This window comes from Amphiprion ocellaris, chromosome 10, assembly GCF_022539595.1.
Source record: "Amphiprion ocellaris isolate individual 3 ecotype Okinawa chromosome 10, ASM2253959v1, whole genome shotgun sequence".
Taxonomy (NCBI): Eukaryota; Metazoa; Chordata; class Actinopteri; family Pomacentridae; genus Amphiprion; species Amphiprion ocellaris.
The window spans coordinates 2,451,889-2,468,693 of NC_072775.1; the positions used below are offsets into that span (position 1 = coordinate 2,451,889).

A 16,805-nucleotide genomic window follows, 5' to 3' on the forward strand; every position below is an offset into this window, starting at 1 on the left:
TTTTACTGTATTTTTCCTGCATTTTTACTACATATTTACTATATTTTATATTTTTTACTGTTGTTTCACTGTATTTTTACCATATATTTTTACTGTATTTTTACTGTGTTTTTTGTATTTTTTTAGCACGAGTAAAAGTGGGAGTTTAATGGAAAACACTGAATTGTCTGGGTGACCCCAGACTTTTGAACAGTAGTGTAAATAATATAGATATAAATGATCCACTAATTGACACATTCTTTCTGTATATTATGTTCCTTTCTGAGGCCTTACATTGAGTATGGCACTACTTGTTCGGATGCACAGCGCTGCACTGGATGCTCTAGATGTTTAACGTCTTATCCGTCATGCGTAGAAGCATCAGGGATGTCTGTTCAATCCCAGATTTATTCTATAGCAGGAGGACAAACAGTCCAAACATTCAGCCAGACTCTAAACTACTTCCAGCCACAATAAGAACGAGGAGTCCTGCAACAGATGGCCTGGTTCCCACAGAGCTTGGAGACAGAAAATTTCAGCCTAAAGTTCTCCAACGTGCCGGAACAAACTGTGCACAAGCGTACCGAGGAGAAGGAGTTTTAAAGACAAAAGGTGGCTGAACCAAATATTGATCTGTTTTTCTTTTCTCTGCAGTTTTTATGAAGATGAAGCTATTTTTGAAGCATGATGGCTTCACTCTTAGTGCCATCCTGCCGTCTGCTGAGCCTTCACTGTGTCGGTCAGTTATGCAACATGTTGATGCTCATGTCTGTGACTCAGTGTGAGCTTCACCTACACTCTGTCTTGTTTTTCACTCACCGAAGGCCTTCATTGGCTCCACCAGTTTGAGGGTGAAGGACTTGTCTCTGGGAAGCTCTTTGAGCATGCGGGCGACCTCGTAATGCCGCGTGCCGACGATGTTGCGTCCGTTGATGCACTCTATGTGGTCCCCCACGCAGATCACCTTCACCCCGTCCACCACGCTGCCGTCTTTGATTCGCTACCGAGGAGGAGAGAGACGACACAAAATGGAGAGGAGATGACAAATACGATTACAGGACTGCAGAAACCCCACATGGATGAAATACAAACTGAAGCAGGAGAGAGCAAATAAACCAAAGCGTCTGTGTGTGCTCCACACCAATACAATATTTTCCTGTTTGTGAGCCGTTGATGTGAACCCACTTGACTCAAAGCAATACAAAAATAATTTTTATTAATAAATGCTTCAGGGGAAAGCCAGATAACACCGTTTATTTCCCAATGAGACTTCAAGAGCTTTAACAAACCGAAACAAACACTTGTGATTCAAATTCACCCACTTAATCCATAATTTTATATGAATGAGGGACACTTTTGAACAGTAGCGTATATTTTTACTGTATTCATACCGTATTGTTACTGCACTTTTACAATATTTTTGCTATATTTTTATTGTATTTTGACTATATTTTTATTGCATTTTTAACTATATTTTTATTGTATTTTTTACTATATTTGTACTGTATTTTTATAATTTTTACTGTATTGTTACTATATTTACTATATTTTTACTGTATTTTTACCATATTTTTACTGTATTTTTACTGTATGTTTTACTACATCTTTTACAATATTTTTACTGTGATTTTACTGTATTTTTTACAGTATTTTTACTATAATTTTTACTGTATTTTTACTCTATTTTTTCTATATTTTGACAATATTTTTGCTGTCTTTTTACTATATTTTTTCTATATTTTTGCTGTATTTTCACTGTATTTTTACCATGTTTTACTATATTTTACTGTATTTTTACTATATTTTTTCTATATTTTTGCTGTATTTTTACTATATTTTCACAATATTTTTACTGTCTTTTTACTATATTTTTTCTATATTTTTGCTGTATTTTCACTGTGTTTTTACCATGTTTTACTATATTTTACTGTATTTTTACTATATTTTCACAATATTTTTACTGTTTTTCTACTATATTTACAAACGGAAACAAACACTTGTTATTCAGATTCATCCACTGTTAATTAAATAACTGTACGTGAATCCGGTTCATTTCAACACATTTTGACCTTTCAAAGCTCCACCCAGACCTGCTGACCCACATTCTGCTCTTTAAACCTCACCGGTCCACAGTTTCCTGCACAGGAGGTGGAGGCTGGGACAGGAAAGCTGGATTAGGCTGGACTGGTTGAGTTCATCAGAGCTGCAGTATTTAAACTTTCCAGACATCAGAGGTTAAATCTGAATGAATGGTGACCAATTTAACCGACCCGCTGGACTCTTTCATGTCTTTAATAGTTCTCCTGTTGCATCCAGACAGCGATCGGTCCGTCAGAATGCAGTGCCCTTTCAGCATCACATGATGGCATATGTGAGCAGTTTGTTTTGACATGACTGAGAGCAGATAAGCTCATTACACCAGGATCCATCAACACAGGCCACATACCGAGGTGAATTATGATTTCTACAATGAAAGGAAGCTGGTAAAGCTACTCTCAATAATCCAGACGTGAAAACGAGTCAACAGGAAAATCAATAAGATCAGACATGTATTAAGAAGCATCAATCGGCTTGTTGTTAGTATTTTTAGCTCAGATTTTATTAACTAATGCATTCTTAACCCATGTACTGTCACGTACTCAATACTTACTGGTACCTTATTATGTCATTTGTGCTACATGTGCTATATTTTTCACTATATTTTTACTGTATTTTAAAAATATTTTTGCTATATTTTTATTGTATTTTTACTATATTTTCTCTATTTTACTGTTTTTTTTTCTATATTTTGACTGTATTTTTTCTATATCTTTACTATATTTTGCTGTATTTTTACTACATTTTTATTGTATTCTTACTATATCTTCATTGAATTTTTACTACATTTTACTGTATTTTTACTGTTTTTATTGTATTCTTACTATATCTTCATTTTACTGTTTTTTTACAGCATTTTTTATTGTATTTTTACTGTTTTTTTTACTGTATTTGTGCAATATTTTTACTATATTTTATTGTATTTTTACTATATTTGTCTTGTATTTTTTACTATATTTTGCTGTATTTTTACTATATTTTAACTACATTTTTACTGTATTTTTTACTGTATTTTTACTTTGTTTTTACTGTATTTGTACAATATTTTTGCTATATTTTATTGCATTTTTACTATATTTGTATTGTATTTTTTACTATATTTTTAATGTATTTTTTACTGTATTTTTACTACATTTTTATTGTATTTTCTACTATATTTAACTATATTTTACTATATTTTAACTATATTTTTTACTGTATTTTTGCTATATTGTTATTGTATTTTTACTATATTTTATTGTATGTTTACTATATTTTTATTGTATTTTTTACTATATTTTACTGTATTTTTACTATGTCTTTTACTGTATTTTTACTTTTTTTTTGCTGTATTTTTACTGTATGTATTTGTTAATTTTTAATCAGTTAGTAGAAGTAGATTAACCAGTGCCAGGTAAATTTGGTATGGTAAGAAAAACACAAAGCACCTGTTTAATAAATGGGTCAATACATAATTGTGGGACTTTTTATATCATTGTTGACAGAAAGATTCTTCTTAAATATTATATGTACAGCTGAGTAAAATTGAAATGTAAAGTTATTTCTAAAGATATTGTAGCAAACCTATTTACATTAAATAACTCAGAAAGCCTTGGAGTCTGGCCAGTCTTTTCTTCAGGAGGAAATTACATCATGTGGAGTTGATTTTCCATCTAAAATTTGATATATTGCCAAAAAAGAAATATCTGTCATGATTATCTCAACTTAATAAAAAGAACACAATCAAAATTATTTCTGAATAAACTCATTTTATTATTGTTTAGCTCATTAGAAGGTGGTTGTTATTAAATTCAGATGGTTATTTAGTTGACACTTTAGTGATATCCAGTCATTTTTTATTAATGTGATTGTTTCCATAATAAATAATGATGGAATTTGTAAAGACATGATCATAATAAACATAAAAAACATTAGTTATTTTTTACTTTTAATAAAAATGTATGCAGATATATCCCATGGACTTCAAAAGTCCCTCAGTTATAGATTGACCCAAATGACTGCAGGACAAAATATTCCTTCGGTTTTGGAAATTTTTGCTTCAGATTTTTTATTAAATGAAAAATAAAATTGATGATTAGATTAAGTACTTGCTTCCCTACTAGTGTTGACCTAATTTTGCCCAACAACTTTGTCAATACAAAAACTAAACAGACACGACTTTGGGGACGACTTAAACCAATAAACACAGCTTACTGTTCAGAACGATCCTAATCCTTTAATCCAACCTCATTTCTGATTCTGGAAAACGCAAGATGAATGTTAATACGGCCACTAGCATCAGGGGAGGTTTACTAAATACACTAAAGTTTTTTCATTCTCCAGAGCGTACGTTTCTTCTTTACCAAGCCTCACTTTGCATCTGAAAAGTTCTAGTTGTATTCCACAGCAGTGAACCAGGAGGTGAATAACTATGGAGGACTAAAAGTGCCAAAATTAAATAAATAAATACATCATTAAATAATTAATTAAATATGTCATTAATTAATTAAAATTGGAATTAAATATTTCATTAATTAATTAAAATTGGAATTAAATATTTCATTAATTAATTAAAATTGGAATGAAATACTTAAATGTGTTATTAAATAAATATATCATTAAATAATTAAATATGTCATTAATTAATTAAAATTGGCATTAAATATGTCATTAATTAATTAAAATTGGAATTAAATATGTCATTAATTAATTAAAATTGGAATTAAATACATAAATGTGTTATTAAATATGTCATTAATTTATTAAAATAACAATTATTTTAAGTAAAAAACATATTTCATTATTTCACTATTTAATTAATTATTTCATGGTCCTTGCGTTGCAGTGGATCATGAATTTATTTTATCTGTCAACCTCGCCCGTCAAAGTCGGTGGGCGGATCCTAACACCTGATTGGTTACCCTGCACATCAAGTCAAGGCAAATCGATTCCAGATAATGGATTGACGCAGAGCTTGTGAACACATTCCGATACACTGGGTGGCGCTATTCACCTCTACGTTGGTTTGGATACTCAATAAAACAAAACTTTATTAGCAACCGCTAAAGACTCGGTCCTCTTTCCCAAATGTTGATACATGCGGTGCAAGACAAATTTTCCTTTAGCATTTCCTTTAGCATCTACTCGGCGCGCCACGGCTCGTCTCGGTTTAGTTGTTTTTCCATTACATTGAGTACCACCTCATCGTGGGTTGAGTCGTCATAGCACGGTGGCCCGAAAGTCCCTTACCGTCATTTTTGTGCGACACAAACGCAATGCAACAATGTACATGGAGGCGATAGTACACCTGCTGCTCGGTCTGTGGCTTTCTGTCAGATTCAGAGTAACAGAAGAGTCGGAGAAAGCTGAGAGCGGCGAGTCGAAACACTCAGGAGACACACAGGAGAGTTTGGGAGGCGATACAGCAGTATCAAGCTGAAGACAAGAGGATATGAACGAGACGACATATGAGGGTAAGCTAATGCTAGTTCGCTAGCTATCGTGTATCAGTCCTGTGAACGACCCTGTAATGGCTGCAGTTTGTCGCTATTAGGTATTAAAATATGTATGCTGTGTATGTGTTTCAGATGCTCTCTGATGAGACTTCATGGGATTTACCTGAAGCAGCAGCACATGAGCCTGCAGTGGCACAAGGTGTAGAGAAGGAGGACAGAGATGTACAGGATGCACTGATGCACTACGTGTCATGCAAAAGTTAAAAGTTGTTCTTCTTGTTATACTTCTGTTTTTCTGTCCCCGGACCGCTATTGTTTTCTTTAATGCAATTCTGACAATAAACTTTTGTAGATGTGTCTATGCTATTGTTTGTTTGTGAAGGTTAGCAAGATTAAATAAAAAATTAAACGCCAAAACATTAAAACAGCTGTTTTAAGAAAATTCCAGTTTGATAAATCAGTATTGCTTTGGTGTAATTCAGTCACCAGAATTATGAACCATAAAGGAGTTTGTGTTAAAACATGTTAAATCCCATTAAACACAAATACATTATTGGGGAATATAGAATTGTTTGGTTCAGACTGTTGACTCTTTTCCTACCAGTGTCTTAACAGACAAAATGAAAAGTTATGATGCAATCACATAAGTCACAAAATAGTTTATTAGTCAGCAGCAAAATCAAAACTATTTACAATGTGCAAAGTACAAACTGTGGTGGGCCTCTCCTACAGTGGAGGACTAAAAGCAAAACTATATACAACTACAGGTGCTGGTCATATAATTAGAATATCATGAAAAAAGTTGTTCATTATTTCAGTAATTCCATTCAAAAAGTGAAACTTGTATATTATACTCATTCATTACACAGAGACTGATATATTTCAAATGTTTATTTCTCTTAACTTTGATGATTATACCTGAATACTAACAAAAATCTCAAATTTGGTATCTCTGAAAATTAGAATATTGTAGAAAGGTTCAATATTGAAGACACCTCTAATCAGCTAATTAACTCAAAACACCTGCAAAGGCCTTTAAATGGTCTCTCAGCCTAGTTCTGTAGGCTACACAATCATGGGGAAGACTACTGACCTGACAGTTGTCCAAAAGACAAGCTTTTTCGTGATATTCTAATTATATGACCAGCACTTGTAAATCTCAAGTCTATGGGAGGTGGACTCGCTCACACTCGCCGGCTGCCCACTGCCTACCCAGCTACCCCAGCTGCCCCAGCACACCCAGGAATGACTGGTTGAAGGCAGTATTCTGGGCCAGCTTCATTCTCTCTTGCCTCGCTGAGGAGCAACCAGATGTTCTCATCATGCTGGGCATGACTCCACTCCTCCTCAGCCTGCATCTCCACAAGTACGCTAGGAAGGTCCAATTTTCTGTGGCCCCCTTTCCTCTTGCCTAGACCAAAGACAGAAAAGTGATCAGAGTCAGCTTTAATGGCCAAGTAAGTACACAATATACACAGAATTTGGTTTCGGCTGTTGGTGTCATCCTAGGAATATGGAAGAGAATAATAAAAAATAAACAATAGAAAGAGGAACAGGGAGGAAAAAGAAATAGTAGTAAAATAGAACACAATATAAACAGAAATGTACAGCTAGACTGGAATGTATGAACACATTAGCAAAATGGTAATTGCTATAAACACAGTAGTGGCGATTTTTGTGTACAGGGCACTGTAGTCCAAATGTCCAGGGTGAGTGGGGTCTCTGATGATGTTTTCTGCAGTCCGTACTATGGGCTGTAGTCTGTTTCTGTCCTGCTGTGTGGTTGATCCAGAGGTGCACAGGACAGATCGGATGACTGCAGTGTAGAACTGGATCAACAGCTCCTGTGGCAGGCCATGTCTCCTCAGCTGTCGTAGGAAATACATCCTCTGCTGAGCCTTTTTCAGGAGGTCCTGAGAGATTGTAGTCCCCAGGAGCTGGAAGGACTCCACAGCTATGATGTGATGTGTTTAGCCACCCGTCCATCCATTTTCAATCATGATCATGTCTTTGATACTTTAATAAACTTCTGGCACTCTTCGCTTTAACCAAAGCACAAGCAGTAACTGCTCCACCACAAACAAAAACGACGTGGTGTGAACTTCATTTCATCCTGTGCACATTTTGGAGTTGCTAAGAAGAGCTGTGTTTTCTCATTTTTATGTATATTTTCATTCAGTTTCACAGCTACCTAGTGACTATAAGAAGAATGGTTGCAATACTACACCGCACCAGAACGTAAATTAATTAGAGTGACTTACTTGTTAAATCAATAGAAAATAAATGCAGCTGCATGTGTTCTGTTTATGTGTCACTGTAGCTACATGTAGCTTTCATCAGGCGTTCCTGAGCTGGCTGCTGCACAGTTTGCATTTACACCTGCCTCAATTCTTGGTCATTGGTCTCGTTGTTCTGATCATGCTTGCAGGCATTTACACCTGTAGTAATAATAATACGAAAATCAACCATGCTCTCTGTTTACCGTGTCTTACCGGTGATAAGACGTTGCTGTGACGTGCTGGTGTCGGTGTCCGAGCTGGTGCTGGAGAGGAGACAGGGCAGCCGGGGGCTCCGCGACGGAGGTGGAGGAGGCTTCGCATGTGGAAAGGGATTCTTGAACAGAAATAAACACTCACTCTAAGTACAAGAAAAACACGGCATGCTGACTGAAGTATTAGCTTCTGAGAGCTAAACGTTAGAAACAGCAGCACGAAATACAAGCAGAGCACGGAGTTAGCGCCGATGGCTAACTAGCTATCTTATTGTCTGCTACAGGAGACAACGACGTTACTTTCTAAAAATACTTGTTTGCTTAAAAGAAGGTTGCCACCAATGGAATAAATGATGTATAAGTTTCTTGAAGTCACAAAACACTCACCGTCCTCGAACGTCTCCAACAATGCAGCGGCTGAGTCTCCCTCCTGTTGCTCGCCGGTGCGGTGCCAGTAAATAGCTTCCATTAAACCTCTTCCAACACCTCCTGGTTGACCCACGCCGGCCGTTGTGGTCCTGGGTGGACCGATAGTCATTTTTGAGCTTTTTCAGCTTCTCCCTACACTGCTTCTGTCCTCTTTATATACAGTCTACTGTATATGTGAGCGGCCATCCGCTCAGAGACCTCCTGATAAACTTTCTCCGTCCAGCTCTCTCTGTATTCTTTGGTCCACCACCAAAGACAAAGTCTCGACCTCTTCATTCACCCACGGTACAGGTCTGGCTGTCACATTAAAATTATGAAGAACAGAGAGTTTCGTGAAGAGCAATGCACACCGTCGCTGTTTACAGTCATTTTTTAATGCAGGATTTTGTTTTCGTGCTGAAGTTGCTCTGTGTCGTCACTCCCTGTCCAATCAGTGGCCTGCACTATGTAAACGCCACATTATCGGCTCATCTCAGCTCGCTGGGAACCTCAGCCGAGAAGGTGCTGAAAATTAGTCCGTATGGAAACGCTCGCAAACAAAGATGAGACGAGCCGTACCGTGCCGAGTAGATGCTTGTGGAATCGCGGCTAAACAAAGACGAGCGGAGCCGTGCCGCGCCGAGTAGGTCCTAAAGGAAAAGCGCTCGACACTCCGAGCATCGCTGCAATTTGACAGGCTGGTAATCCACAAAGAACGTGATGTTCCAGAACTTCCCTCGGTATGCCAAACGCCCTGGTCCCTGTGTGTGCTCCTGTTGCACCCTGGTACCAGAAAACCGGCGGAGTACTTCCTCTAAATTTGCAGTCACTCTACGGTCAACATCTTGGTCGGAAAGTGCGGAAATAACTTCAACAACGTCAATAAATTCCTCTGCTTTACACGCTACATGCTCGCGGTAAGCAGGTCCTGCTTCCACATACTCTGCAAGGTCTAAAATATCTCTCACCAACTCTCTAGAAAGTTCACAGCGACTCTCCCTCTACACAGCCTCCATGTTTAGAAAGACTTCTACTTCCGGTTTCAAGGCAGACAAAAGCAGTGGATTAGACTAGATTCACGTTAGTCCCGCCCACGGACTTTGACGGGCGAGGTTGACAGATAAAATTAATTCATGATCCACTGCAACACAAGGACCATGAAATAATTAATTAAATCGTGAAATAATGAAATATGTTTTTTACTTAAAATAATTGTTATTTTAATAAATTAATGACATATTTAATAACACATTTATGTATTTAATTCCAATTTTAATTAATTAATGACATATTTAATTCCAATTTTAACTAATTAATGACATATTTAATTATTTAATGATATATTTATTTAATAACACATTTAAGTATTTAATTCCAATTTTAATTAATTAATGACATATTTAATTCCAATTTTAATTAATTAATGAAATATTTAATTCCAATTTTAATTAATTAATGACATATTTAATTAATTATTTAATGATGTATTTATTTATTTAATTTTGGCACTTTTAGTCCTCCATAAATAACGGTCCATATACTCCCTCTTACCTTTATGAAAGCGTATCCCGCTCCGTTGTCAGTGATGGTGAGTCCCAGAGCGTCTTCAGATTTATACACTTCCACCTCCTTTTTGAGCCCTTTAACATGGGCAAAGATGAAATCCTCGAGGCCGATCTGCCCCCCCAGCAGCTTGTCCATGTCGATCTTGTGGGTGTTGAGGGTGCAGAACAGGATCTGTGCAAAAACACGCAGCGGGTAGATGAAGCAAATCAACAACTGTGTTCAGTAACACGCACACGTGATAAAATCTTTTTAATGGAAACAATAAATGAGAAGCTGAAGGAAAACAGAACATTCTGTATCTGTTTTCACAATCCATGTTCTCAGTCACAGCAGGAACACCGAGCCGGCTTTAAAAATAAAACCGCTGCGTCACCACGCTAAAAGCACGAGTCACCAGGGAGTTTAGTTCTGCCCTCTTCCACCCCACGGTGTCATTTTGGACAAGTTTCAAGTGGTTTTAGACAATTTTTGAGTCATTTTGGACAATTTTTCAAGTTGTTTTAGACAATTCTCAAGTCGTTTTAGACAGTTTTTGAGTAATTTTGGACAATTTTCAAGTCATTTTGGACAATTTATAGTCATTTTAGACAAGTTTCGTGTCATTTTGGACAATCCGAGTCATTTGGGACAATTTTTGAGTCATTTCAGACAAGTTTCGAGTCATTTTGGACAATTTTCGAGTCATTTTCAACAAGTTTTATGTCAGCTTGGATCATTTCTCGTCATTTTGGATCATTTTTGTGTCTTTGGAATAATTTTCAAGTCCTTTAGGACAAATTTCATGTCATTCTGGACTCATTTTCCATAATTATGGACAATTTTCATGTCATTTTAGACAATTTTCTTGTCATTTTCAACAAGTTTTATGTCAGTTTGGATCTTTTCTCGTCATTTTGTACAATTTTCGAGTCATTTTGGACAAATTTCATGTCATTCTGGACTAATTTTCCATAATTATGGATCATTTTCAAGTCATTCTGGATGTGTGTATATATAATTGTGGGACTTTTTGTATCATAGTTGACATTTTTGCTGTTTTCAGGCCTAAAATCAACATGGCCGCCTATAACCAAACACTACACAGCATTTTTAGACAAAGACTCTTCTAAATATTATATATACAGTTGAGTCCCTGCGTATTTAAAGTCCCCAGCAAGGAAAACGACCTTTCCTCCTGCACCAGAAATGAGAAAACCTGGCTTCACACCTTGAGGCTGACATGGCGGCCAGCAGACAGACGGGGCAACGTGATCTGCAGGAACACGACACTGGCCTGATTTAACACCACTTTAAGCAGTGAAACCCAGGAGGACCAGTCTGGTGCTTTTAATCATTTATTAGATAGACAGAAAAGCTACTAGGAAGTTCTGCTTTGACTGATGTCTGTGTTGATTCTCAGTCGTCCAAGTCACAATAATCCTAGGAGCTTTAGTAGAAAGTAGGGCTGCAGCTGTGGATTATTTTAGTAATCGAGTATTCTATCAATTATTCTGGCGATTAATCGAGTAATCGGATTCCACACTAGGCATGCGTGTTACAGCATCGAAAGTGCAAGTGAGTGCGCTGTGCAACAGAAATAACCATCCTGGACACCCGCTCTACTCCCATTGGCTAGTGATGTTAGTTTGGTTGAGAACAAAAGCTGCGTTCCCCTCATTCCATTGGTAGATGAACTCATTGGCAATGTAGTCCAATCTTTTGGGTTTTTTTTGAGACAAACGCCAACGCCGGAATTCCAGCACAGTGCCTGGATACTTACAGAAAACATCCAGTGAAGGTACGTGTCCACTAGGTGCGTTTTTCCTGCATGTAAATGTGCCGCATCTGAAAATCACACGCATGGTGGGCGGTCACTAGCGGACCACAACATTGTCACGACAGCACTCGAGCTTCAGCGGGCCGCTACGTGGTCACATGACCTGAAGTTTATTTACGTCCATTGCTGTATAAACAGACCTTCATTAATGTGCACTGTCCCTATCAAATAAATAAAGTCTAAGTCTCAGTCTAAACATCTTCAAGAACCTAAAAGAGAAGTCTGGTTGCTTCCTACTGATGTTTATTAACCTCCTTCTAAGCCCTGCAGCCAGCCCATGCTGTGGGATCAGCTTTGGGAAACACTGAGGCAGGAATTAGCGTCTGACTTCTGGGTTGGGCTGCAGTAATCGGTGGATTCGTACTGATTCATCAGCAGGACGACCTTTGTGCGCCAATCAGCCTCTGGCAGCAAGGACGGCCTTGTTTGGGCCTTTGTTTTTCCTTCTCCCGTGTACCAAGAGGCGCTGTTCGCACTCACACTGGCTGCCTCGGTTGCCTCGGGTTACCAGACTATAAAAGAGCTGGATAATAATGGAGGGAGGCCACTGGAGAGAGAAAGTAAAAGGGGAAGGAGGGGTGCTCTGCAGCTGAATGGACGGCTCTTCTCCTGTCTTTTCCATTACAGCCCCCCTCCTCCTCCGGCCTCCTTGCCTCCGCCCAGGCCGGGGAATTTACCCAAGAGCGAGTGGGAGGATCAGCAGCAGACGCCTACGCCCGGTTACCAAGGCTGCCAGCTGCATTAAGCCACTTCTCTCACTCCTCTCCTCCTGTTCACTCCACCGTAGCAGCTAGTTTGCATCGTCACACTGTGCAGCGACGCCCTGACTCACAAGAACAGACCCCACACCTCCCACTGCCGACCAGAACCCCGATAGCCACATGGAAAAAAAGTCTAAGGAGAGGAACCGCCGTCTGTTCAACGTCATCCGAGGCCAGAGCTGCTCGGAGTGTCAAACATCTAAGAAGAGGTTGAAAAGCACGAGAGAGAACGAGCATGCAAAAATCTAACTTAAATTTGAATTCGGAGCAGACGCTGATGCATGAATTTGTATAAACGCATGGCAGCATTTTAAAGTCAGAAGACATTTTTATCTAATTTAGTTTAGCAAGTTTAGCAAAAATCTGTCATTTTTTACAAGCAGAATTTCGTTCTTTTACAAAGTGTGACTCTAAAAATGACACATTTTTACAGTCCGAGAGGAAAACTGTGTATTAACTTTCTTTTTTAACCCTCGTGTTGTCTTAGCATCCTGAACACTCCTCTTGTCCGCAGTCAGAAATGAGCCGCCTCCACTGAGCCTCTAAAACAGAGCAGCTTCAGTGAATTTTCAACCAAAAATTATATATAACCTATAACCTATTTTACATAAAGAACACACTGTGTGAATATCAGATTTTTCCCTCTTCAAAGGGCAAAAACATTGTATTTAATCACGGGACACCACTTGTTTTAATCACATCACACATGTTATAACTGTTTTCATTATGAAAGTAGAGATTTATTATCACTATTACTGCCGCTAACAGTGCTGCATAGGTGTAAACATTATTTGCTGAGCAAGAGATAATACTTCCAGATCTTAAAGTACCAGAAATGTACAGAAAGTAGCTTTACATGCATTTTTGAAGGGAAATAACAGTGTACTGTATAGGCTACTGTACAGTGGAACTGTATGGAAAATGGAAGCTATTTGTGGTGATTTTTCATCTTTTGTGGCCATTTTGCATTTTTTATGGTGGTTTTACATATTTTTAAGTAGTTTTTGCATATTTTTGTGGTGCGTTTCCATCTTTAGTGGTGGTTTTTGCATCTGTTTGTGGTGATTTTGCATCTTTTGTGGTGGTTTATGCATCTTTTCGTAGTGATTTTGCATTTTTGAAGTGGTTTTCTATCTTTCTGAGGTGATTTTGTGTTTTTTTTTTTTTTTTGTTGGTGTGATTTTGTATCCGTTTCTGGTGATTTTGTATTCCTTACGTTCCATTGCATTCCATGCAATGGAACTATACAGTACACAGCATGGAAAAGTCCTCAAATTTCAAGTTGAAAAAGGTCATTTAGGGGTTTTTCTATGCTATTAAGCATCGTGGCCGGGTCATTTTTGATCCGAAGACAACACGAGGGTTAAAGCAAATGCAGATGACTACTAGATATTGACCTCTTTTCTTTTAAATCACTCCTTAAAACCCACTTTTATAGACATGCTTTTATGTGAGGTTTACTTTTAGCTTTAATTAGTTTTAGTGTTCTATTCTGTTTATTTCAGATGTTCTCTCTGGTTTTATTTTTCTTTTAGCTGCCTGGTTCTTTGGTGTGATGTCGTCTCCTAAATTCTTTAATTCTCTGACTTTCTTTAACCCTCAATCTTATTCTTAAATTTTTTAAGCTGCTTAGTTCCTTTGTTTGTTATGATTGCTAACCTTGCTAATTATTCATTTAATTTATTACCATTTTTACTATTTATTTTAACTGACTACTCTGACTTGTCTACTATATCTTGTTTGATTGTCTGTGTTGTATGTTTTAACTGTTGCTGCTCTTACGGCTGCTATAGAAATTAAGTTACTATTATTATTATTATTGATTACAATGAATCAATAATGGTATCGCCCTTGAAAAAAAAAACATATTAGTTAAGAGACAAAAAAATCTGACAAAAAAGGTAAAGCGAAACACAAAAATAAGACAAACAACAATCAGTATTTTTCTTTATGATCAAAACAACTTGTCATGGTCTAGATATAATTTTAAATTTATAGTTTTACTAATTTACAATCTGCAGTTAATATCTTCTCTGGAATTTTTACACTTTGAGGGCTGGATTGGACCCTCTGGAGGACCGGTTTTGGCCTGCGGACCGCATGTTGGACACCCCTGATCTAATTGGACCTCTGGGAAATAAACTCTTCCTGAAATAGTGTTGACTAAAACCTTAGGAAACCTGTTCCTCTGGCAACTGAATTGCTGCCAATAAACAACGTCTTCAGCTGGTCTTCTAACGGTGGAGAAGGTCAGAGAGATTAAACCGGGAGCATGAAGCTTACAGCAGGAAACCACTCATGTGCAGCAGCTCAATAACCTGTTGTTCTTTTCCACTTCCCCATATCATCTGCTGTCATTCCTGCGTTTAGGTTTTAACTGGTTAACAGCTGATGTAAGCTGCATGTTCAACAGGAAATTACATCCATCAGCATTTCAGCCTGTGTAATCATTCACCTGGCGGCGGATGTGAGATTCTTTAGGAAGACGATGACGACGATAGTGGCAGAGTTCATAAAAGTGGCTCAGAAAAACAGGCCTGTTATGAGAACGAAGATGAATGTGCCGTAAAACGCCAGCTCTGATCCAAACACGTTACAGTTTTTCTCTGTTGATAAGACACTTCCTGAAAAATAGCACACATTTCCCAAAACACTGCACCCTATTTTCTTTATTAGGACACAATTCACAAAGCAATTCAATTTTATTTATATAGCGCCAATTACAGTCATATTGTCTCAAGACACTTTACAGAACCCAAGCACTGCACACTTGTGTCAAAAGCGCACTTTATTGTCAAAATTTGAACTTTGTTTTCAAAATTAAGATGCAAGAAGCAAAAGTTGCACACTGCACTGCTAAATACAAAACACTCCTCTCTCACTGTGTTTTCACATGAAGCATAAAAAAATGGTACAGCCCTCAAAAATGACAACTTAACCCTCCTGTTGTCTTCATTTACGGGCACCAAAAAATATTGCTTCCTTGTCTGAAAAAAATCCAAAAATTCTGCAAAAAAATTCCCCAAATTTATGAAAATTTGCTAAATCTTCAGGAAGAAAATTGAAATAAATCCTTAAAAGTTTTATTTAAAAGTTTTATTTAAAAAAAAAAAAATCTCCCAAATTTGGCAAGAAAATTCTTGTGAATATTTTCAAAAAATAAGTAAAAATCTTCCAAAAAAATCCTAAAAATATCTAAAATGATTACACATATATCAGTAAAACATCTAATATTTTCTTAAGAACATTCACATAAAAATCAACCAAAATCCAGTGAATTTCGTGTTCAGTCTTTTGCGAAAAGAGTGCAAGGGTTTTGGAAACTGTGTGCAAACCATGAATAGTGTTCAAGGTTTTAAGGATAAGGATAAACTTTATTGATCCCACAGTGGGGAAAGTTCACCGTAACAGCATGTATAAAATACATGGACTCTGATGGACAGCAGAGTCCTGTTTTTGAGAAATGTGTGCAGTCAGCTGGTGGCTATGTGCAGTGAATGGAATTTAGTGTCTTATCAATGGAGAAAAACTGCAATTCACAGCGATGAAAACAAACATCCTGATTATGAAGGCTTAAATATCAAAAACTGTTCAAACTGCAGCAACAAAAAAAGATTCTGGAGGAGTAAAGGGACTTTTCTTGCAGGGTGGATGCTAAAGCTTATCAAATATATCAGATGCAACGTGCCATTTATTATTAATCTCCATATGAAATGTAAACTGTTGAGAAGATTTTCTGTCTGATCTCTGATGTCTGATTCTTTAATTTTATTTAAGTGACATTTAAAACAGGAACAACTTGTGAAGTGAAGATAATTATTGTTGCTTTTAAATGACAACACACGCTGTAATAATAACACTATACAGAAAATTACAGAAAACAAGTTCAGATTTCAGGTATGTGACAGTGGTAGGAGGCTGATCAATTACTGACCAAAGAATCACATCCAGTATTTAGTATTTCTCCCCCATTATCAGTATAATTAAAAGAGAAAACACTATAAAATACATGGACTCTGATGGAGCCCAATCTGACGGCATAAACGTCAGATTTTTAAACAGATTTTACACACACACACACACACACACACACACACACACACACACACACACACACACACACACACACACACACACACACACACACACACACACACAAACACACACACACACACACACACCTTGAGTCTGTTTCTGCAGCTTCACACGCTCCTCGTTAGCATCGCATTCGTCTCTCTTGCATATATATATAT

The 16,805-nt window shown here is 37.3% G+C and overlaps 1 protein-coding gene and 1 long non-coding RNA gene across 2 annotated transcripts in view; one reads left to right on the forward strand and one right to left on the reverse strand.

Moving 5' to 3' along the window:
- gipc2 (GIPC PDZ domain containing family, member 2) overlaps nucleotides 1-16,805 on the reverse strand; it is a 34,102-nt gene that overhangs the window by 5,822 nt on the left and 11,475 nt on the right. The window contains exons 2-3 of the mRNA XM_055014869.1: nucleotides 9,961-10,146; nucleotides 799-979 (exon numbers count right to left, since the gene is read on the reverse strand). Coding sequence (XP_054870844.1) covers nucleotides 799-979; nucleotides 9,961-10,146 — 367 coding nt within the window. The remainder of the gene's footprint in view (nucleotides 1-798; nucleotides 980-9,960; nucleotides 10,147-16,805) is intronic.
- Nucleotides 4,496-5,871, forward strand: LOC129349944 (uncharacterized). The gene is made up of 2 exons (XR_008603110.1): nucleotides 4,496-5,528; nucleotides 5,643-5,871. It is a non-coding gene; the product is annotated as an uncharacterized LOC129349944 (long non-coding RNA).